At 52.4% G+C, this 23,208-nt stretch overlaps 1 protein-coding gene across 4 annotated transcripts in view; it reads right to left on the bottom strand.

Annotated features, from left to right (window-relative positions):
• LOC144675837 (histone acetyltransferase KAT5) overlaps positions 1-21,564 on the bottom strand; it is a 32,473-nt gene extending 10,909 nt beyond the window's left edge. The window contains exons 1-8 of one of the 4 annotated variants that reach the window (XM_078536408.1): positions 21,336-21,564; positions 17,871-17,939; positions 16,654-16,790; positions 14,608-14,673; positions 8,075-8,179; positions 4,563-4,658; positions 3,354-3,431; positions 587-835 (exon numbers count right to left, since the gene is read on the bottom strand). In XM_078536408.1, coding sequence (XP_078392534.1) covers positions 587-835; positions 3,354-3,431; positions 4,563-4,658; positions 8,075-8,179; positions 14,608-14,673; positions 16,654-16,790; positions 17,871-17,939; positions 21,336-21,402 — 867 coding nt within the window. In that variant the 5' untranslated portion in view covers positions 21,403-21,564. The remainder of the gene's footprint in view (positions 1-586; positions 836-3,353; positions 3,432-4,562; positions 4,659-8,074; positions 8,180-14,607; positions 14,674-16,653; positions 16,791-17,870; positions 17,940-21,335) is intronic. The other 3 variants (XM_078536409.1, XM_078536411.1, XM_078536410.1) reach the window with 3 other exon arrangements.
• Positions 21,565-23,208: the final 1,644 nt, after the last annotated feature.

Here is a 23,208-nt window from a genome sequence, read left to right as displayed (position 1 = left end):
GGAAGGGTGTGATTGCACTAGAGAGGGTGCAGAGGAGATTTACCAGGATGTTGCCTGGGCTGCAGCATTTCAGCTATGAAGGGAGACTAGATAGGCTGGGGTTGTTCTTAGAGCAGAGCTGGCTGAGGGGGGACCTGATTGAGGTATGCAAAATTATGAGGGGCATAGATAGGAAGAAACATTTGCCCTGACTGGAGGGCTCAATAACCAGGGGGCATAAATTTAAGGTAAGAGCAAGGAGGTTTAGAGGGGATTTGAGGGTGGGGGGTATCTGGAACTCACTGCCTGAAAATGTGGTAGAGGCAGATACCCTCACAACATTTAAGAAGTATTTAGGTGAGCACTTGAACTACCACAGCTTACAGGGCTACAGGCCAATTGCTGAAAAATGGGATTAGAGTAGATAAGGGGCTTGATGACCAGCACAGACACGATGGGCTGAAGGGCTTCTTCCCGTGCTGTAAAACGCTCTGACTCTATGAACTCGTTCAGCGTTACAGACCCAGCTTGTTCTTCAGCAGACAAACTTGACCTCCCTTCCCTCAGCCACCTTCCCCCCTCACACACACACACCCTCAAAACTCACCAGGTGTCTCTGCAGGCACTTGAGGCTCTTCAGATACTTCAGGCAGAACTCACAGAGGTACAGGACAGGGAGGGAGGTCAGCTCCTGTGGGTAAGGTGAGAAGTACCAGGGTTTCAAGCGGTGCCTGCCCAGCTCAATGCATTCAATGTTCTTCATTCGCGTCACTATATCATCGTGGCTCCGGTCCGACACCAGGCTCCCGGTCATGCGAGGTGCCGAGGGGATCCCATCCGAGCTGTCCTGCGAGTCCTGTTAAACAGGAGGGTCAACATCAAAGGGGGAACCAGCTAAACTCTCCTTTACAGAGCCAGCCCCAGCTTCACTGGCTCCTCTGGACCCTCTCCTTACACAGGCAGCCCCAGGTCACTGGCTCCTCTGGACCCTCTCTTACACAGGCAGCCCCAGCTTCACTGGCTCCTCTGGACCCTCTCCTTACACAGGCAGCCCCAGCTTCACTGGCTCCTCTGGACCCTCTCCTTACACAGGCAGCCCCAGGTCACTGGCTCCTCTGGACCCTCTCTTACACAGGCAGCCCCAGGTCACTGGCTCCTCGGGACCCTCTTCCTTACACAGGCAGCCCCAGGTCACTGGCTCCTCTGGACCCTCTCCTTACACAGGCAGCCCCAGCTTCACTGGCTCCTCTGGAGCCTCTCCTTACACAGGCAGCCCCAGGTCACTGGCTCCTCGGGACCCTCTTCCTTACACAGGCAGCCCCAGGTCACTGGCTCCTCGGGACCCTCTCTTACACAGGCAGCCCCAGGTCACTGGCTCCTCGGGACCCTCTCGCCCAGCCCGAGGCAGGAGTTACTTTCGATTCTGTTGAGACAGTTAGAGGCAGGAGGCAGTTAATGGCTTTGTGATGTCATCAGTCAGCTTCCGTGGGACCCTGGCGTCACTGTGACATCATAAAAGGGGGACAGAGAGGGAAATGGTGGCTCATTATGTAAATTTGGGCCACATTTTACAGCACAGAAACAGACCATTCGGCCCATCCACTCTATGCTGGTGTTTCATTTCACAAAGCCTCCTCCCACCCCCTCTCCATCTCACCCCATCACCTTATCCTTCTATTCCTTTCTCCCTCATGTGTTTATCCAGCTTCCCCCTTAAATGTATCGATACTATTCACCTCGACCACTCCCTGTGGGAGCGAGTCCCACATTCTCCCCACTCTCTGGGTGAAGAAGGTTCTCCTGAATTCCCCATCGGATTTATTAGTGACTATCTTATAACGATGGGCCCCTAGTTCTGGTCTCCCACCCACACAAGTGGAAAAATATTCTCTACATCGACTCTATCAAAACCCCCTCCATCATTTTAAAGAGCTCGATCAGGTCACCCCCTCGGCCGTCTCTTTTCTAGAGAAAAGAGCCCCGGCCTGTTCAATCTTTCCCGATCGTTCTAACCTCTCAATTTCTGGGATCGTCCGTTGTCAATCTTTCTTACACGTTCTCCAGTGGCTCAATATCCTTTTAATAAAATGGAGACTGCGACTGTGCGCGGTAACTCCGAGTGTGGGATACGGAGACCGGGACTGTGCGCGGTAACTCCGAGTGTGGGATACGGAGACCGGGACTGTGCGCGGCAACTCCGAGTGTGGGATACGGAGACCGGGACTGTGCACAATAACTCCGAGTGTGGGATACGGAGACTGGGACTGTGCACGGTAACTCCGAGTGTGGGATACGGAGACCGGGACTGTGCGCGGTAACTCCGAGTGTGGGACAGAGAGACCGGGACTGTGCGCGGTAACTCCGAGTGTGGGATACGGAGACCGGGACTGTGCGCGGTAACTCCGAGTGTGGGATACGGAGACCGGGACTGTGCGCGGTAACTCCGAGTGTGGGATACGGAGACCGGGACTGTGCATGGTAACTCCGAGTGTGCTCTGCATTGTGATCAACCAATTGTAAGAAGTTAGTTACTGCTCGTTCCGAGCTTATTTGCAGAACTGTGCACCATACATTTCGAACACTGTAACAAATCAGCTGCCAAATGTCTCTGACATTTAGGCTGCTCAGCAAAGTCAGCAATTTTAGCTGAAACTTGAAAATCAATGAGCTGCCTTCCTGGACTGCTGGGTGGGCAGCACTGGGCTTGGCAGATGCCCACACACTCCCATCCCAGCGTGCTGGTGAGAGAGCTCACACACGACAAACAGGCCCATGTGTGCGAGCTGTCTTGGTGCCTACAGCAGATGAAAAACAAGAAACTGCATGGAGAGACTGGAGAAGCTGGGATTGTTCTCCTTAGAGCAGAGAAGGTTAAGGGGGAGATTGAATCGAGGCGTTCAAAATCAGGAAGGGTTTGGATCGGGTGAATAAGGAGAAATTGTTCCCAGTGGCAGGAGGGTCGGTAACTAGAGGGACACAGATTGAAGAGAATCGGGAAAAGAGTCAGAGGGGGAGAGGAGGAGAATGTTTTTTTTACACAGCGAGTTGTTGTGATCTGGAAGGCGCTGCCTGAAAGGGCGGTGGAAGCAGATTCAATAGGAACTTTCAAAAGGGGGGAATTGGATAAATACTCGAAAAGGAAGGCTGTGGGGGGAGGGGGGGAGAGAGCAGCAGGTGGGGAGAGACGGACTGATTGGACTGATCTGTCAAAGAGCCAGGACAGGCACAATGGGCAGATTGGCCCCCTTCTGTGCTGCATATGTCAATAAAGAAAGACACCCATTTATCTCCCAATATTCAGGCCGTCTCAAAGCGAGCAAGAGCTGACACTGAACAGGACAGGCTGTGTGGAAGGTCTCCGGTCTAGAACTCACCTCGTCGGTCCCCAGGCAGTTGGCCTTCCTCTTCCGCCCAGCCACAGCCGGCACTGGTCTCCTCGCAGAGCCGTTTTGCTACAAAGAGAGAGAATTTTCCGTTGAGTGGAAGCTCAGAGCGACTGAAAACCAGAGCAAGGTGGACCAGATCGGTGTCCATACCCCCCCATTCCAAAACCCTACACCTGCACGGCAGCTCTGGCAATCTGAAGGGAAAACATAACAGGGCAGCGGGAGATGGACAGGGCTGGGAGTCAGCGGGCACCCCACTCAGCCAAGCTGGCATAACACGGCACCAAGTGCCCCGGGGAGACTTGCTGCCTCATCTGCTGAACCCCCAGGTCCTGGGACCCACAGGCTAATTCTCCCCAGCTCACCATAGCACCCAGGCCGATGGAGCAATGCAGGGTTATTGGCTGACAGAGAAGCTGGCACAGCATTCGTGAGCTGACCCTCGCCCAGGCAGATCGGGAGGCTGCTTAGGCAGATCCGCACTCCCCCACCTCCCGATCAGTAAGTCAGCAGTGAAAGTCAGGAGTGTGATGGAATACTCTCCACTTGCCTGGATGAGTGCAACTCCAACAACACTCGAAACGTTCGACACCATCCCGGACAGCCCATCTGATCGGCACCCCATCCACCACCTTAAACATCCACTCCCTCCACCACCGACGCACAGTAGCAGCAGTGTGTGTACCATCTACAAGATGCACTGCGGCAACTCACCAAGGCTCCTTAGACAGCACCTTCCAAACCCACGACCTCTACCATCTAGAAGGACAAGGGCAGCAGATAGATGGGAACACCACCACCTGGAAGTTCTTCTCCAAGTCACTCACCATCCTGACTTGGAAATATATCGGCCGTTCCTTCACTGTCACTGGGTCAAAATCCTGGAACTCCCTCCCTAACAGCACAGTGGGTGTACCTACACCACAGGGACTGCAGCCACTCAAGAAGGCAACTCACCACCACCTTCTCAAGGGGAAATTAGGGATGGGCAATAAATGCTGGGCCCAGCCAGCGACACCCACATCCTGTGAATGAGTTTTTTAAAAACTTTCACCCGAGTGAGATAAGGAGAACAGAGGGAGGATATAGTGAGAGGGTGAGAAGAGAAAAGGAGGGAGGGAGGAGCAGCGTGAACGCTGGCACAGAACCCACCCCCTGCCAACGCCCCCCCCCACCACTACCGCATCCAAAACTCACCTGTGCATAGACGGGGGTCGGTATTTCTGGGGCCGGTGCCACAGGCGTTGCTGGAGAGCACTGGGTCGCCAGGGAAGCCGCCTCCAACTTCCTCTTCTACAAAGGAATCAGAACATTTCTCATGCAAAGCGGGTAAGGAGTTTGCCTCAGACCCTCAGAGCCCACCCTCTCCCCGAGATTCTCTGTGTAACCTTGCCAGCAGCATTCTCGAGATAAAACCATTCAGTGATACAGTGATCCATATGGGCGGAGGGAGGTGGGGGTGGGAAGCAGGGGCTAGGCACCTTCCGCACTGGGGAAGGAGGATGTGAGAGGGAAAGGGGAGTCCAATCACCCACACCCCCACCCACCCCCCCCCAAACACCACCAGGCTCTGCCACGTGCCTCCAGGGAGACAGGACAGCGCAGGCTTGGGAATATCGTGGCCAGGTGGTGCTGGGAGATTAGGGGAGGGGATGGGGTCTGCATTGAGCTCCTGCTACCATTTCCCAGGCGTGTCCGGCTGGTGAACAATCCCACCCTGCCACGGTGTCTCTGAATTTACAGCCTGGGCAAACTGAACAGGTCTTCGGAGGGGTAGGGTTAGGCCGGTGGGACTGTCTCAGTGCTGTCTGGACTGGCAAGATTAAATTGGGTGGTACCATGTGAGTTCCGACACCCTGTAATCTTCACTGCGGGTCTGTGCCAACTAGATTCACCCCCTCCACCAAGCCCTCCAATGAACCAGACCAAGTGAAGGAGCGAGATTTGTAACCCCACCACCCCCCCACCACCCTCCTGTTCACGCTGAGGTTGGAGGGGCGCTAGCAAACTGGAACAAGAGGTGTTGGCGACCAGGGCAAGTCAAACACGTCTTCTTGGTGCTTAGAAATTCAAGCAATGCTGCCTGTCCCAACAGGGAACGTGCAACCTGGGACCACAGTCCCATTCAAACAAATCCAAAAGTCTCAGTTACACTGCTGGTGTATTGATGCCTTTTCTTTGTGTTTTATTCAAAATGATTCAGAAAGAGTTGCAGGAAGGGGGAGACAATGGTGTAGTAGTAATGTCACTGGGCTAGTAATCCAGAGGCCTAGGCTAATGGGGACATGGGTTCAAATCCCCACCAGGGCAGCCGGAGAAATTTAAATTCAGTTAATAAATCTGGAATTGGAAACTAGTCTCAGTGACGGTGACCATGAAACTATCATCGATTGTCGTAAAAACCCATCTGGATCACTAATGTCCCCTTTAGGGAAGGAAATCTGCCGTCCTTACCCGGTCTGGCCTACATGTGAGTCCAGACCCCACAGCGATGTGGGTGACTCTGAACTTCCCTCTGAAATGGCCGAGCGAGACACTGAGTTGTGGCAATCAGGGATGGGCAGTAAGTGCTGGCCTTGCCAGTGATGCCCACATCCCATGAAAGAGTGAACGAAAAGGAGGATATGAGGCTGGCTTTCCGCATTTGGGAACAAACTTGTGCCTGAGGGGGTTAACTCACCATGGAAGAAACGAGTGAACAATTAATAGCAGCGCAAAGCACGAATAACCAAACCGTCACCTCATCCTTACCAGCACTGCCACCCTATCACCGCCTGCACACTGTCTACAAAGACCCTTCACAGCAAGATAACATCGCACTGCCAGTCACTGGCTTGCTGGGCTCAACTTCCACCATTATTTTAAGGGTGAAGATCGGGAAATCTGGAATTCTACCCCCCCACGCTCCCACCAAACAAAAGGCAGACACACTGGGGGACAATTGGGGCTTTCAAGACTGAGATAGATAGATTTCTGCTGGACAAGGGATTGAGAAATACGGAGCTAACAGGCTTGAGAGGGGCTGAATGGCCTCCTCCTGTTCCTGTATAACAGGCTCAAAGGGGCTGAATGGCCTCCTCCTCTCTCTGTTTTACAGGCTTGAGGGGCAGAAAGGCCTCCTCTGTTTCTGTGTAACAAGCTTAAGAGGGGCTGAATGGCCTTCTCCTGTTCCTGTGTAACAGGCACAAGAGGGGCTGAATGGCCTCCTCTTCTTCCTGTAACAGGCTCAAATGGACTGAATGGCCTCCTCCTATCCCTCTGTAACAGGCTCAAGAGGGACTGAATGGCCTCCTCCTCTCCCTGTGTTACAGGCTTGCGGGGCTGAATGGCCTTCCCCCTGTTCCTGTGTAACAGGTTCAAGGGGCTGAACGGTCTCCTCCCATTCTTGTGTAACAGGTTGGAGGGGCTGAATGGCCTCCTCCTGTCCCTAAATCAAAGGATGCCTAGTGGCGTTATTGCCTTTGGATCGAGGAGAGTATGAGACTTAGAAAGCAGATGGAGCTTAGAGAATAATCCTCCCCCCACGACCTACGAGTGCGTGGCTCCTTTTACCGATAATGTTAACAGTGACAGTCCGTGGGGTTAAGAAATTTGACAACTTCACACATGACTAGTCACATGGCTCGTTACGCTAGGGAGGGCGGGGAAGATTATATTTCAAATTAGGCTTAAAATTATTGTTTTTGCCGGGGTGAAAGGCCCACAGAAGAGGGAAAGACACAGTGTTCTGTTCATAAAGCACCAGACTGGGTTACAGAAAGTCAAGAAGTTGGAACAAACTTGAACACTAATCATCGGTGACATCGCAAAACACTTCCATTCATCCCATTCAGCGTGTATATTCATTTAGTATATTAAACATCTGCAGGCACCCACTTCCAACCTTACAGCAAAAATGCCTGTGCCCTCACTTATAATGGGAGGGGCCTATGTAAACAGGTCACGCTGTAATTGCACCCTCCCACCAATAAAGGTGCTGCAGCAGCGTGACACATTTACACAGGGAGCTTCCATTCTAAATGTGGACAGCGGGAAGATTAAAAAAACAGGGCCCGTGCCTGGCCGCAGGTGGTATTGCAAGCGCGAGTCTGGTACAGTACTTTGAGTTACAGTAGTATGGCACATCTACTTGTACACAAGAGCCCAATGTGACTAGTTCATTCCTTGGACAACAGGCACATTTTAACTCAAAGTAATGCAACTGAGCTTTAATCTCTCCCCCCACACCCACTCGCTGCCCAGATTTCTTGCTTCTATCCTCCAAGACCGCTGGCTTAAACCTAGGTTACCATTTACAGGGCACCCACCGACACCCAACTTCCCAGTTGTGTGTGTTCTTCCTGTGCGAGACTGGCAAGTCGGCAGGGACACCTCCTGCCACCCAGCGCCCAGACCAGCTGGAAAGTGCCCCCGCGCATGTTTGAGATAGGGGGGACAGCTCCGAGCTCCGGTGTGATGCCTAGCGCAGTTGGATGGCCGTGTGGGCGGGATGTCAAGCTGCGGCCCGAGGAGACAGCCGTGCTCCACACCATCAGGACAGGAAGACACAGAAACAACACTTAAATGGCCGGACTCGGCGCCGATGCACTGGGCAGCCAATCCAGAGTCAGTAACACTGCAAGCTCCAGGGGGCTAGAAAAGGGGTTAAATTGCATCACAACTCACTCAAATCACCAGCAAGCGGTCAAACAAGTATAAAGGCAACTCACGGATAACAAATTTTTTGTGACGTTTTCGATGCTGTTGGTCCTGTCTGGTATCTTCACGACAGGGACCCTTTGTAAACTAGCACTTGAGGCTAAGTAAGGCAAGCCCTGTTCCACAATACCATAGAGAGGGAGAAAGAGACACAACAGGTTATCCTGGCAGAGTGACCAATGGCAGCCTGACTGTGATTCTCATCCTTGTCTTCAAATCCCTCCATGGCCTCCTCCCTATCTCTGTAACCTCTTCCAGCCCCTACAACCCTCCCTATCTCTGTAACCTCCTCCAGCTCCTACAACCCTCCCTATCTCTGTAACCTCCTCCAGCCCCTACAACCCTCCCTATCTCTGTAACCTCCTCCAGCCCCTACAACCCTCCCTATCTCTGTAACCTCCTCCAGCCCTTACAACCCTCCCGAGATCTCTGCGCTCCTCCAATTCCGGCCTCTTGACCATCCCCCGATTCCCATCGCTCCACCATTGGCGGCCGTGCCTTCAGCTGCCTGGGGCCCTGAGGTCCGTAATTCCCTCCCTAAACCTCTCTGTCCCTCTCTCCTCCTTAAAACCAACCTCTTTGACCGAGCTTTTGGTCACCTGCCTCTAATGTCTCCGTACGAGACTCGGTGTCAGAGTCCACCTGATTTACATTCCTGTGAAGCGCCTTGGGGGCATTTTACCGTTAAAGGCTCTTGGTAAGTCGACATTTTGTGAAGTGTGGGATTGCGATACTTCAGATCCCCCTATCCCATCCCAGGGGCCAGAAACTAAAAACTCTCTAGATGTGGAGGGCCCATTCAGACAGCAGGGATCTTGGTTAATTGGTTGGTCACACTGGTTCTGCCAGCCCCAAGCAGAGCCACGTCCCACAAGTGTTGCAGCTCTTGTAGATGTCGGCCCTCACTCTGGTATGTGTTGTACAGGGGCTGATCGATCACCTTTGTGCTACAAGCCTAAGACTAGACAATGCGTCTCTCACAGGCTCTCCCTCCAGCTGGGGCGTTGCAGCCAAGAGCAGTGCCATCTTCGCCTGAATGCCCGCTCACTCACGTGTACTATCCAGCAAGGGCCAGGGAAGGAATCCAAGCTGATTTTTTCTCTCTCTCTTCCCTAGCCCATTGCTACTGAGTTAACTGCAGCAACTCCCCGCTACGATAAAGAAAAACAGTCGCTTTCGCCACGTCTCAATGCTCCAAAGCCCTGTCCAGCAAGGGTGGCAGCTGGTCTGCGCATAGCAAGATCCCACAGAAGCAGGTGATTTCTCAAACTCAAAGTTGCCAACAGTCTGCTAACCCCTTTCGTCACGGATCGCTGGCACGCTTTGCAAGTTAAACACGTCAGCCAGCCACATGTAGTGGCAAAACTGTGAGTCAGCTCCCCGTGAACAGAGGTCCAACCTGCATCATTTCTGCACGGTTTGACTAAGCTAGGCGTCGGATGGATAAGTGTCCTTCACAGACAACGCAATGCTGGTACAATACAGGTTAACACAACAGGAACTCTACTAAAGAAAGTAAAACTCCCATCTCTCCAGCTTCTTTCACCACCTCAGGACATCCCAAAGTGCTTCACAGACAATGACAGACTTTTCTGAAGTTTAGTCGCTGTTATAATGTAGCAAACGTGGCAGCCAATTTGCGCACAGCAAGCTCCCACGATTAAATTAATGACCAGATCATCTGTTTTTAGCGATGTTGGTTGAGGGATAAATACTGGCCCCCAGCAGACCGGGGAGAACTCTCTCGTTCTTTTACGAAATAGCAGCCGTTGGGTATTTTACATCCACCCCGGAGGGTAGGCAGGGCCCCATCAAATAGGGGATACCCTCTGACAGGGCAGCGCTCCCTCAGCACTGCACTGGGAGTGTCATCCCAGATTATGGGGTGTGGGGCTCGGACCCGGGTACTTGCGACTCAGACGGGAGAGTGGTCACACACAGATTTACTGGCCGAGTTCAGGACTGGGAAACTAGGCTGATACTCACACCTCCCACCACCCCCCCTCCCTCCCCCCCACCCCCCTCCAAGCCCACACCAGCACCTCAGTCGACTGTATGGCTCCAAGCCACACTGGACAATGGGTTTATCAATTAAACCCTTGGGGTAAATCAATGGCAATGGAATGTGAGCACTTCAGCAGATTAAAATTACCCCAACTCAAGCTCAGATCCCACTCTAAAATGACCTTAATATTTGGGCTGACCCCAGAGTTCACATAGGAACAGGAGTAAGCCATTCAGCCCATCGAGCCTGCTCTGCCATTCAATAAGATAATAATTGATCTGATTGAGGCCTTAACTCCACTTTCCTACCTGTCCCCCCAATATCCCTACACTCCCCTTGTCGATCAAAAGTCTGTCTAACTCAGCCTTTGCGGGGGGGGGGAGAATTCCACAGACTGACCACCCTCAGAGAGAAGAAATTCCTCCTCATCTCCGTCTTAAATGGGAGACCCCTTATTCTGAAACTGTACCCCCCTCGTTCTAGATACCCCCACCACGGAGAAGCATCCACCCTGTCAAGCCCCCTCAGGATCTTATATGTTTCAATTTGATCACCCCTCATTCTTCAAAACTCCAATGGGTACAGGCCCAACCTACATGTCACCAATTCCATGTTCTGCACCCACCACAGTCCCCAAGTGGGTTCTGCTAGGTGAGTTAGTAGTTGATATTAATGGGTTAAGGGAGAAGGAGGAGAAACAATAATTGGGAGCCCCCTTGAGCCTATTCCACCATTCAATTAGCTCTTGACTTAACTCCATCTACCCGCCTCAGTTCTGTAACCCTTAATTCCTTTACCCAACAAAAGTCTATCAATCTCAGTTTTGACATTTCCAATTGACCCCCAACCTCGACAGCTTTTTGGGGGGGGGGAGGGGGATTTCCCGATTCCCACTCCCCTTTGTGTGAGGAAGTGCTTCCTGACATCACCCCTGAACAGCCTGGTTTGAATTTTCAGGTTCTGCCCCCTTGTTCTGGACTCCCCCTCCACCACCACTAGTTTCTTTCTATCGACCCTGTTGAACCCTTTAAGTATCTTAAACCCTCAATTAGATCACCCCTTAATCTCCTATACTCAAGGGAATACGAGCCCAGTCTGTGCAAACTGTCCTGGTTAGTGAACTTCTAATTCCATAAGACCATAACGTGTAGGAGCAGAAGTAGGCTATTCGGCCCATCAAGTCTGCTCCATCATTCAACGAGATCATGGCTGATCTGATAATCCTCAACTCCACTTTCCTGCCTTTTCCCCATAACCCTTGATTACCTTACTGATCAAAAATCTGTCTCAGCCTTGAATATACTTAATGACCCAGCCTCTACAGCCCTCTGTGGTAAAGAATTCCACAGATTGACTACCCTCTGAGAGAAGGAATTCCTCCTCATCTCTGTTTTAAATGGACGCCCCTTTACTCTGAGATTATGCCCTCTGGTCCTAGACTCTCCCACAAGGGGAAACAACCTCTCACATCTACCCTGTCAAGCCCCCTAAGAATCTTATGTTTCAATAAGGTCACCTCTCATTCTTCTAAACTCCAATGAGTACAGGCCCAACCTACTCAACCTCTCCTCATAAGAAAATCCCTCCATACTCGGAATCAAACTAGTGAGCCTTCTCTGGACTGCCTCCAATGCTAGTATATATTTCCTTAGATAAGGGGACCAGAAGTGTTCACAGTATTCTAGGTGTGGTCTAACTAGTGCCTTGTATAGTTTTAGCAAGACCTCCCTATTTTTATACTCCATTCCCTTTGAAATAAAGGTCAACATTCCATTTGCCTTCCCTATTACCTGCTGAACTTGTATGTTAGCTTTTTGGGATTCATGCACAAGGACTCCCACATCCCTCTGTGCTGTAGCTTTCTGCAGTCTTTCTCCATTTAAATAATATTCAGTTCCTCTATTCTTCCTGCCAAAGTGCATAACCTCACATTTTCCCACATTATATTCCATCTGCCACTTTTTTTCCCACTCGCTTAACCTGTCTATATCCCTCTGTAGACTCCTTGTGTCATCCTCACCACTTGCCTTCCCACCTATTGTATCATCCGCAAATTTGGTGATAGTACATTCACTTACCTCATCCAAGTCATTAATATATATTATAAGTAATTGAGGCCCCAGCACTGATCCCTGTGGCACTCCACTAGTTACAGGTTGTCATCCTGAAAATGCCCCCCTTATCCCAACTCTCTGTTTTCTATTAGTCAGCCAATCCTCTATCCGTGCAAATATACTACCCCCAACACCATGGGCTCTTATCTTATTAAGTAGCCTTATGTGCGGTACCTTATCAAACGCCTTTGGGAAATCCAAATGTATTACACCTGCTGGTTCCCCTTTATCGATCCTGCTTGTTACCTCCTCAAAGAATTCTAATACATTTGTCAGACATGATTTCCCCTTCATGAAGCCATGCTGATTCTGCTTGATTAGATTATGTAACTCTAAATGCTCTGTTATTACATCCTTTATAATAGATTCTGACATTTTCCCAGTGACAGATGTTAAGCTAACTGGCTATAGTTACCTGTTTTTTGTCTCACTCCCTTTTTGAATAAGGGCGTTACATTGGCAGTTTTCCAATCCTCTGGGACTTTTCCAGAATCTAAGGATTCTTGGAAGATTACTACCAGTGCATCCACTATCTCTGTAGCTACTTCCTTTAATATCCTAGGATGCAACCCATCAGGTCCAGGGGACTTATCAGCCTTTAGCCCCATTAGTTTCCCTAGTACTTTTTCTCTAGTGATAGTTGTGTTTATTTCCTCTCCCTCTTTTGCCCCTTGATTGTTTAGTATTTTTGGAATGCTATTAGTGTCTTCTAGTGTGAAGACTGAAGCAAAGTATTTATTCAACTCCTCTGCCATTTCCTGGCTCCCCATTATTATTTCCCCAGCCTCATTCGCTGAGGGGCCTATGTTCATTTTGGTCCCTCTCTTCCTTTTTATTTATTTAAAGAAGTTCTTACTATCTGTTTTTATACACTTGCTAGTTTACCCTCAGTTTATTTTCTCCCTCTTTATTATTATTTTGGTCATCTTTTGTTGGTTTTTTATAACTTTACCAATCCTCTGGTTTATCATTAATCTTTGCCACATTGAATGTCTTTCCTTTCAATTTGATACTATCCTTAACTTCCTTGGTTAACCATGGTTGGTTTATCCCCTTCCTAGAATCCTTCTTCCTCACTGGGATATATCTTTGTTGTGAGTCATGAACTATTTTCTTAAACATCTGTCATTGTTCATCAGCCGTTTTTTTCTGCTAAACTCCTTTCCCAGTCCACTCCAGCCAACCCTGCCCTCATTCCTTTGTAATTACCCTTATTTAAATTTAGCACAGTTGTTTCCAACCCAAGTTTTTCACTCTCAAACTGAATGCTAAATTCTACCATATTATGGTCACTGTTTCCTCGGGCATCTTCTACTCTGAGATCATTTGTTGAACCTGCCTCATTACACATTACCAGATCCAAAATAGCCTGATCCCTGGTTGGATCCACAACATATTGTTCTAGGAAACTGTCCCGTATACACTCTATGAATTCTTGCTCCTGTCTATCTCTGCCAATTTGATTTTCCCAATCTACATGATGATTAAAGTCGCCCATGATTAATGTTCTGCCTCTTTTACCTGCCCTCATTATCTCCTGATTTATTCCCTGTCCTACAGTATAGCTACTGTTCGAGGGCCTATAGACTTCTCCCACCAGTGTCTGCTTCCCCTTGTTATTTCTTACCTCCACCCATATGGATTCTAAATCTTCCGATCCAAGATCCTTTCTTGCTAATGCACTTATTCCATCTCATGCTAACAAAGCTACCCCACCACCCTTTCCCTCCTGACTGTCCTTTCAAAAAGTCTCATACCCCTGAATATTTAGTTCCCAGCTTTGATCTCCTTGTAGCCACGTCTCCATAATGGCTATAAGATCATAACCATTAACCTCCAATTGTGCCGTTAATTCATTTATTTTGCTCTGAATACTGTTTTTTTAATGTTTGTACACTGTGTCCCTTCCTGTCACACTCTGGGTATCATTACCTAAATAGCTGCCAATTCCTTTTGCTTTGTAAGCCTACATATCCCCCTCCCCCTCTATTTAGTTTAAAGCCCTAACTCAACTAACTGGGAAGCAGGAAACCATCTGCTGCCCTCAAACCCAAACAATTAGCCGGAGCAGTGAGGAGAGACGAACAGTCTCAACTCTGCCTGGCTCTGCAATGATAAGGCGAAGGGACTAAGGTAGGGGCAGAGAACTGCCGAGGCAATTAAGCTATCCTCATACAAACTCCCAACTCCAGAGGAGCAGGATCTGGATAAGGCTGTGGGGGAGGTAAATTTGGGGAGGTGGGAGGGCAGGAGAAGCAGGATGATGGTAGAGGCAAGTGGTCCCAGCACTCCCTCAGCGATCGGAAACAGAAAACAAGCAAACTCTTTGTTGGGGTGGGAGATGAGGGCTGCACTCACAGTTATTAATAACATTGACTAGAAGGTAGACAGCCCTGTGGCTATATTATTAAGAAACATGCTGTACCGGCATTGCAATGGTTTTGTCAATTCCTGCTGTTGAAGCGTGCAGTGAAAGATCGAGTGTCTTCTTCTGAGGAGGAATAGACATCAGGTTACTCACGTACATGGTCCAACAACACATATATGGCTGCCTGATCAGGCTTAAAAATGTTCCAGGGACTCACTAGAACTCCCTCTTCCCTATCGTCTCCTCCTGTTCCCCCAGCTCTCTCTCTCTCGGTCAGGGGAGGCACCATAACGAACTGCTTCCCCTCACGGCCACCCAACTGAGACCAGTTCACACAGCACTTAGCAAGGTGCAGAGAGAATGAGGGGTCTAAGCAATAGTTAAAAGCTATTGGACAGGAACAACACAAATATTTAAACAGTCAGCCTTTCTCTCAATGGGTCCAGAATACAGAGGGCTGGATGTTACGTTACAATTTATCCGAAGTTCTGCTCAGACCCCGCCCCCCGTCCAGAGTAACTGGGGTCAGTCCTGGGCCCTGCCCCCTCAGGAAGAGATGTTGACCTTGGAGGGGGGTTCAGCGCAGGTTCAGCAGAATCCTCATTGGCTGTAAAGCGCTGTGGGAGGTGTCCTGAGGTTGTGAAAGGTGCTATATAAATGCAAGGTTCTCCTATTCCCTCCCCAAACCCCTGGACACATTTCTTACCTGGTAACACCTTCGCATAACCCATCTTTTAACCATCCACCCATATCCCCACACTCACCGCCTCCCCCACACAGTTTCCCCATAACATCCCAAACCCCAACCTCAAATCCTTCTTTAACCCCCCCAATATCCCCAAACAGCTTCCTGATAACATCCCAAACCCCAAATCCTTCTTTAACCACCCCCCCATCTCCCCACACAGTTTCCCGATAACATCCCAAACCCCAACCTCAAATCCTTCTTTAACCCCCCCAATATCCCCAAACAGCTTCCTGATAACATCCCAAACCCCAAATCCTTCTTTAACCACCCCCCCATCTCCCCACACAGTTTCCCGATAACATCCCAAACCCCAACCTCAAATCCTTCTTTAACCACCCCCCATATCCCCAAACAGCTTCCCCATAACATCCCAAACCCCAACCTCAAATCCTTCTTTAACCCCCCCCATATCCCCAAACAGCTTCCCCATAACATCCCAAACCCCAACCTCAAATCCTTCTTTAACCCCCCCCCATATCCCCAAACAGTTTCCCCATAACATCCCAAACCCCAACCTCAAATCCTTCTTTAACCCCCCCCCATATCCCCAAACAGTTTCCCCATAACATCCCAAACCCCAACCTCAAATCCTTCTTTAACCCCCCGCCAATATCCCCACACTCACCACCACCAGTAACTTTCTGAATGTCCCCCTCCCCTTCGCTATTTATATCCTCTCCCTCCCTGCATAGCCGCTCTCTCACCCCCCCGAAACCTCACACTCCCTCAATCCCTCACTGTATAATCCCTCTCTCACCCCCCACTCTCTATCCCATAATCCCTCTCTCACCCCCCACTCTCTATCCCATAATCCCTCTCTCACCACCCCCCCACCACTCTCCCCACCATGGCCCTTCTCTCAACCCCCGAATCTCCCCCTATGGCCTCTCTCTCCCCCTCCCACTCTCCACCCCCCATGGCCCCTGTCTCCCCTCCAGCTCTCCCCCTGTGGCCTCTCTCTTTCATCCCCCACTCATCACCCCCCCCATAGCTTCCCTCTTCCCCACCCCCACACGGTGGCTGCTCTCTCTCAAACCCCCCACTCTCTCCGCATGGCCTTCCCCCCTCCCCCACTCTTCCCCTCCCCCACAGCCCCTCTCTCACCCCCCACTCTTTCGTCATGTGGTCCCTCTCTCCCCCCTAACTCACACCCCCTTTGGCCCTTCTCTCCCCTCCCTTTAGCTCCCCTCTTCTCTCTCACCCCGCCTCTATACCCCCACAACCTGAGGCCCCTCTAACCCCTCTACTCACCCCCCCACCGCCTCTTCGCCCCTCTCTCCCCTCCATCCTGCCCCCTCCCTTTAGCCCCCCCACCCCCACAGCTATGAAACAAACACGAGGAAGCAGCTCTTTACCAGTTCCCTCTCGGGAGAGTTCGGCCGGGAGCCCGGGAGTCCGTTCTTCGTTGGAGTTTTCGCCTCCTTTTTCGGGAATTGGATTTTCTTCAAGTCCAACCGCTCCGGGGTCACCCACTCATCCAGACGCTTGTTAACTGCAGAGAAGCAGCAATGGGGTTTGAAACATTCACCAGCAACAATTTCACCCCAGTGACACCACCCCCCACCCCCGTTTAACACCTTTACTGGACCCGGGATCGATGCAGGCTGGCCTGACGCGGCCGATACAGCTGGTAATGCTGGAGCACACTGCGGACTCAAAGCTGCAACTCCCCACCCCGGGGACAGTAACAACATAGGACATGAGGGGTAGGCCATTCAACCCCTCTGAGTCACACAGTGACGGGCCCGCACCCCAGTGATATACAGTGACGGATCCGTCCCCACCAGTACTGCACCCCAGTGTTATACAGTGACAGATCCGTCCCCACCAGTACTGTACCCCAGTGTTATACAGTGACAGACCTGTCCCCACCAGTACTGTACCCCAGTGATATACAGTGACAGACCCGTCCCCACCAGTACTGTACCCCAGTGTTATACAGTGACAGACCCGTCCCCACCAGTACTGTACCCCAGTGTTATACAGTGACAGACCTGTCCCCACCAGTACTGTACCCCAGTCTTATACAGTGACAGACCTCTCCCCGCCAGTACTGTACCCCAGTGTTATACAGTGACAGACCTGTCCCCACCAGTACTGTACCCCAGTCTTATACAGTGACAGACCTGTCCCCACCAGTACTGTACCCCAGTGTTATACAGTGACAGACCTGTCCCTACCAGTACTGTACCCCAGTGTTATACAGTGACAGACCTGTCCCTACCAGTACTGTACCCCAGTGTTATACAGTGACAGACCTCTCCCCGCCAGTACTGTACCCCAGTGTTATACAGTGACAGACCTGTCTCCACCAGTACTGTACCCCAGTGTTATACAGTGACAGACCTGTCCCCACCAGTACTGTACCCGTGTTATACAGTGACAGACCCGTCCCCACCAGTACTGTACCCCAGTGTTATACAGTGACAGACCTGTCTCCACCAGTACTGTACCCCAGTGTTATACAGTGACAGACCTGTACCCCCCTCATTTACAATGTAATAAAGCTCCAATAGGAAGATAAAGTCGTAAATGGACAGTGTGAAGAATGAGTCAGTGAAGCAATACTTACAGTCTATGTAATGGACATAGAACACCTTCCTCCCGCTGATGTCTTTAACACTGAGGATTTCAGCAAGTGCTGGATTGAAAAGGAACAGATAGCAGGTCAGTGTTATTCTCTTGGAACTAATCCAACCGAGTCGCACATACTGTACTGTCAAACCCAGGCACCTCTTGACCCAGTTACTGGAACCTCACACTGCCTCTTTGCTACCTGAAGATCCCTCTCTATCTGGATGCACTATACTTGCCTACCTTGTTATCCCCCTCCTCTCAGACAGTCTTACTGCATGCTCACTGCCATCCGAGGAACAGGAGGTGGCCATTCAGCCCCTCCAGCCCGTTCTGATATTAAAACACACACCTTTGCCTTTATGGGTACTGACTGGTCTGCTGACGAATTGGTGCATTTGGAGGTGTTCGTTTTAAGCATTTCTTGGCCAAAGATTGGGTAAGATTTAGGGCCCAGCTTCAGATGATAAGTCCATTTCTTTGTGCTTTGTGTCAACCTGCATGGTTTGTCCAACAGCGCCCACACTTCAAAGATATTTCAGTGGCTGTCGGGTGTTATGGGACTTCCTGAGGTGGTAAACATCCCTGTAGAAATGCACCTTCTTTCTCTCCCCTTCCCTGATTGACAGCAACATCAGCGCCCCTGGTGCTGGGGAGGAGGTTACTGGAACCTAAATGACAAGTGCACTGCCCCTTGTGGCGGGGAGGAGGTTACTGCACCCTTACTGAATAGCACGACTGGGAGGCAGGAAGAGGGAGGTTCTCACTCGGAGAAAGCAGCATCACCATGTGGCGGGGAGGAGGTACTACTCTCAGGGAGCCGTGCCACTGGGTGGCTGGGAGGAGGTACTGCTCTCAGGATGCAGTGCCACTGGGTGGCTGGGAGGAGGTACTGCTCTCAGGATGCAGTGCCACTGGGTGGCTGGGAGGAGGTACTGCTCTCAGGATGCAGTGCCACTGGGTGGCTGGGAGGGGGTACTGCTCTCAGGGTGCAGTGCCGCTGGGTGGCTGGGAGGAGGTACTGCTCTCAGGGTGCAGTGCCGCTGGGTGGCTGGGAGGAGGTACTGCTCTCAGGGAGCAGTGCTGCTGGGTGGCTGGGAGGATGTACTGCTCTCAGGGTGCAGTGCCGCTTGGTGGCTGGGAGGAGGTGCTGCTCTCAGGATGCAGTGCCACTGGGTGGCTGGGAGGAGGTACTGCTCTCAGGGAGCAGTGCCACTGGGTGGCTGGGAGGAGGTACTGCACTCTGAGGAAGCGACACAACCATGCAGTGGGGAGGAGGTATTGCACTCAAAGGGAGCAGCACCACTGGGTGGTGAGGAGGAGATATTGCGAAGAGCAGCGCCACAGGTGGCAAACATAGGAACAGGAATAGGCTATTCGGCCCATTGAGCCTGTTCCGCCATTGAATTTGATCATTTATTTTATTCGGCCATGGGAAGTGGACATCACTGGCTAGACCAGCATTTTTATTGCCCATCCCTAATCATGGTTGATCATCTACCTCAACACCACCATCACGCACTATCTCCATATCCCTTTGATGTCAATAGTCTCCAAAAATCTATTGATGTCTTGAATACGCTCAACAATTGAGCTTTCACAGCTCTCTGAGGTACAGAATTCCCCTCTGAGTGATGAAGCTCCTCCTCAGCTGAGTCTTAAATGGCCTAAACCCTTATCCTGAGACTGTGTCCCCTGGTCCTAGATTCACCAGACAACAGAAACATCTTATCTACATCCAGCCTGTCACGCCCTGGAAGAATTTTGTAAGCTTCAGTGAGGTCACCCCTTAATCTTCGAAACTCTAGGGAATACAGACCCTGTCTCCCAATCGTTCCTCATAAGACAATTCCGCCATCCCAAGGATTAATCTGGTGAACCTCCACTGCACTCCCTCTGTGACCTCCTTACATAAGAGAACCTTAGATGAATTTGGAAATATTACAATTGGTCCCCACATCCAAATGATTTATATAGATTGTGAACAACCGTGGACCAAGCACAGGTCCTCGCCGGAGCCCATGGGGAGGAGATACTGATTGGCGGGAGCGCAGCCACTGGGTGGTGGGCAGGAGGTACTGCACACAGAGAGCCTGAGGTAGTGGCACCACTGGCGGTGGGGAGGCGGTACTGCACTCTGAGGGAGCCTGAGGTGGTGGCGCCACTGGTGGTGGGGAGGGGGTACTGCACTCTGAGGGAGCCTGAGGTAATGGCACCACTGGTGGTGGGGAGGAGGTACTGCACTCTGAGGGAGTGTGCGGTAGTGGCGCCACTGGCAGTGGGGAAGAGGTACTGCACTCTGAGGGAGCCTGAGGTGGTGGCGCCACTGGTGGTGGGGAGGGGGTACTGCACTCTGAGGGAGCCTGAGGTAATGGCACCACTGGTGGTGGGGAGGAGGTACTGCACTCTGAGGGAGTGTGCGGTAGTGGCGCCACTGGCAGTGGGGAAGAGGTACTGCACTCTGAGGGAGCCTGAGGTGGTGGCGCCACTGGTGGTGGGGAGGGGGTACTGCACTCTGAGGGAGCCTGAGGTAATGGCACCACTGGTGGTGGGGAGGAGGTACTGCACTCTGAGGGAGCCTGAAGTAGTGGGCGCCACTGGCGGTGGGGAGTAGGTACTGCAGCCTGAGGTAGTGGCATCAACAGACAGCGGGGAGGGGGGTCTACTGCACTCGGAAGGAACAGCGCCACCAGGCAGCGGGGAGGAGTACTACATTTGGGGGGATTAAGCCACCTCATTGGGCGGCAGAGGGGAGGTACTGCACTGGGTAGAGGGAGTGTTATGAGCATCGCCACCGGGCGGCGGGTACTGCACTCGGGGGCGGGGGGTTCAGGGGAGAGGAGTAAACAGCGCCACCGGGAGGCGGTACTGCATCCGGGGAGTGGAGAGTGTTGTAAGCACCGCCACAGGGCGGCGGGGAGGAGTTACTGCACTCAGGGGCCGGAGTAAACAGCGCCACCAGGCGACCTGGAGGAGGTACTGCATCCGGTGGGGGAGCTGGGTAAACAGCGCCACCGGGAGGCCGGGAGGAGGTACTGCAGTCGAGGCGCTGGGGGAGGTGTGCGGGGGAGCGGGTTTAATACCGCCACCAGGAGGCCGGGAGGAGCTACTGCTCTGGGGGCGCTGGGGGAGGAGTGCGAGGGAGCGAGGAAAACAGCGCCGCCGGGAGGCCGGGAGGAGGTACTGCACTCGTGGTAATGGGGAGCGCCACCGGGAGGACGGGAGGAGGTACTACTACACACGGGGTAATGGGGGAGCTGGTTAAACAGCGCCACCGGGAGGACGGGAGGAGATACTGCACACGGGGTAATGGGGGAGCAGGTTCAACAGCGCCGCCGGGAGGCCGTACTGCACATGGGGTAATGGGGGAGCGGGTTAAACAGCGCCACCGGGAGGCCAGGAGGAGGAACTGCACTCGGAGAGCCCTCCCCGCCCCACTCCGCCCGCCATCTTGGATACTTACGCCACTCGTCCTCATTCTCCTGGTTCCTCCTGAGGACGGGGAGCCGACATCCTTCAATCACCTCCATCTTCCTCCCGGCGCTGACTCCGAGTCAGGGAGACACTGAGAATGCCGGTCTCGCCGTTTCCCCGGCTCCGGTTTCTCTCTCTCTCTCTGCCGGGGGTTTTTTTTTCACTGACTCACCGCCTCCGCCATCTTGTCTCCCCGGGGTCCTCCCATTGCCGGGGCGGCCGCCGCTCCGCCTGCACCCAAATCCACAAAGTAAAAAGAAATCAGTGAGCCTCGTCCTGACCCCCCCTCAATAACCCTCCCCTCCTCCTCCTGCCTCCTCTCGCCCCTCCAGCAGGGAATATCCATCCTCCTGCCCCCAGTCAGAGTAAAGCAGCTCCATAGGTGTCTAACCGACTGCCTGACTCAGTCTCCTGGAATTCTCCATTTCCAGCCTTGTCTCCATTTACCCCCCTCATTCCACCTTCACCCCCCTCATTCCACCTTCACCCCCCTCATTCCACCTTCACCCCCCTCATTCCACCTTCACCCCCCTCATTCCACCTTCACCCCCCTCATTCCACCTTCACCCCCCTCAATCCACCTTCACCCCCCTCATTCCACCTTCACCCCCCTCATTCCACCTTCACCCCCCTCATTCCACCTTCACCCCCCTCAATCCACCTTCACCCCCCTCAATCCACCTTCAACCCCCTCAATCCACCTTCAATCCCCCTCAATCCACCCTCACCCCCCTCAATCCACCTTCACCCCCCTCATTCCACCTTCACCCCCCTCATTCCACCTTCACCCCCCTCATTCCACCTTCACCCCCCTCATTCCACCTTCACCCCCCTCATTCCACCTTCACCCCCCTCAATCCACCTTCACCCCCCTCATTCCACCTTCACCCCCCTCATTCCACCTTCACCCCCCTCAATCCACCTTCACCCCCCTCAATCCACCTTCAACCCCCTCAATCCACCTTCAATCCCCCTCAATCCACCCTCACCCCCCTCAATCCACCTTCACCCCCCTCATTCCACCTTCACCCCCCCTCAATCCACCTTCAACCTCCTCAATCCACCCTCACCCCCCTCAATCCACCTTCACCCCCCTCAATCCACCTTCACCCCCCTCATTCCACCTTCAGCCCCCTCATTCCACCCTCACCCCCCTCAATCCACCTTCACCCCCCTCATTCCACCTTCACCCCCCTCATTCCACCTTCACCTCCCCCTCATTCCCCCTTCACCCCCCTCATTCCACCTTCACCCCCCTCAATCCACCTTCACCCCCCTCATTCCACCTTCACCCCCCTCAATCCACCTTCACCCCCCTCATTCCACCCTCACCCCCCTCAATCCACCTTCACCCCCCTCATTCCACTTTCACCCCCCTCAATCCACGTTCACCCCCCTCATTCCACCTTCACCCCCCCATTCCACCTTCACCCCCCTCAATCCACCTTCACCCCCCTCATTCCACCTTCACCCCCCCTCATTCCACCTTCACCCCCCCTCATTCCACCTTCACCCCCCCTCATTCCACCTTCACCCCCCTCAATCCACCTTCAACCCCTCATTCCACCTTCACCCCTCCTCATTCCACCTTCACCCCCCTCATTCCACCTTCACCCCCCTCAATCCACCTTCACCCCCCTCATTCCACCTTCAACCCCCCTCAATCCACCTTCACCCCCCTCAATCCACCTTCACCCTCCTCATTCCACCTTCACCCCCCTCATTCCACCTTCACCCCCCCTCAATCCACCTTCACCCCCCTCAATCCACCTTCACCCCCCTCAATCCACCTTCACCTGCCTCATTCCACCTTCAGCCCCCTCATTCCACCCTCACCCCCCTCAATCCACCTTCACCCCCCC

This window comes from Cetorhinus maximus, unplaced genomic scaffold (assembly GCF_964194155.1).
Source record: "Cetorhinus maximus unplaced genomic scaffold, sCetMax3.hap1.1 HAP1_SCAFFOLD_1189, whole genome shotgun sequence".
In the NCBI taxonomy this organism is placed as follows: domain Eukaryota; kingdom Metazoa; phylum Chordata; class Chondrichthyes; order Lamniformes; family Cetorhinidae; genus Cetorhinus; species Cetorhinus maximus.
This window is presented reverse-complemented; position numbering and strand designations above follow the sequence as displayed.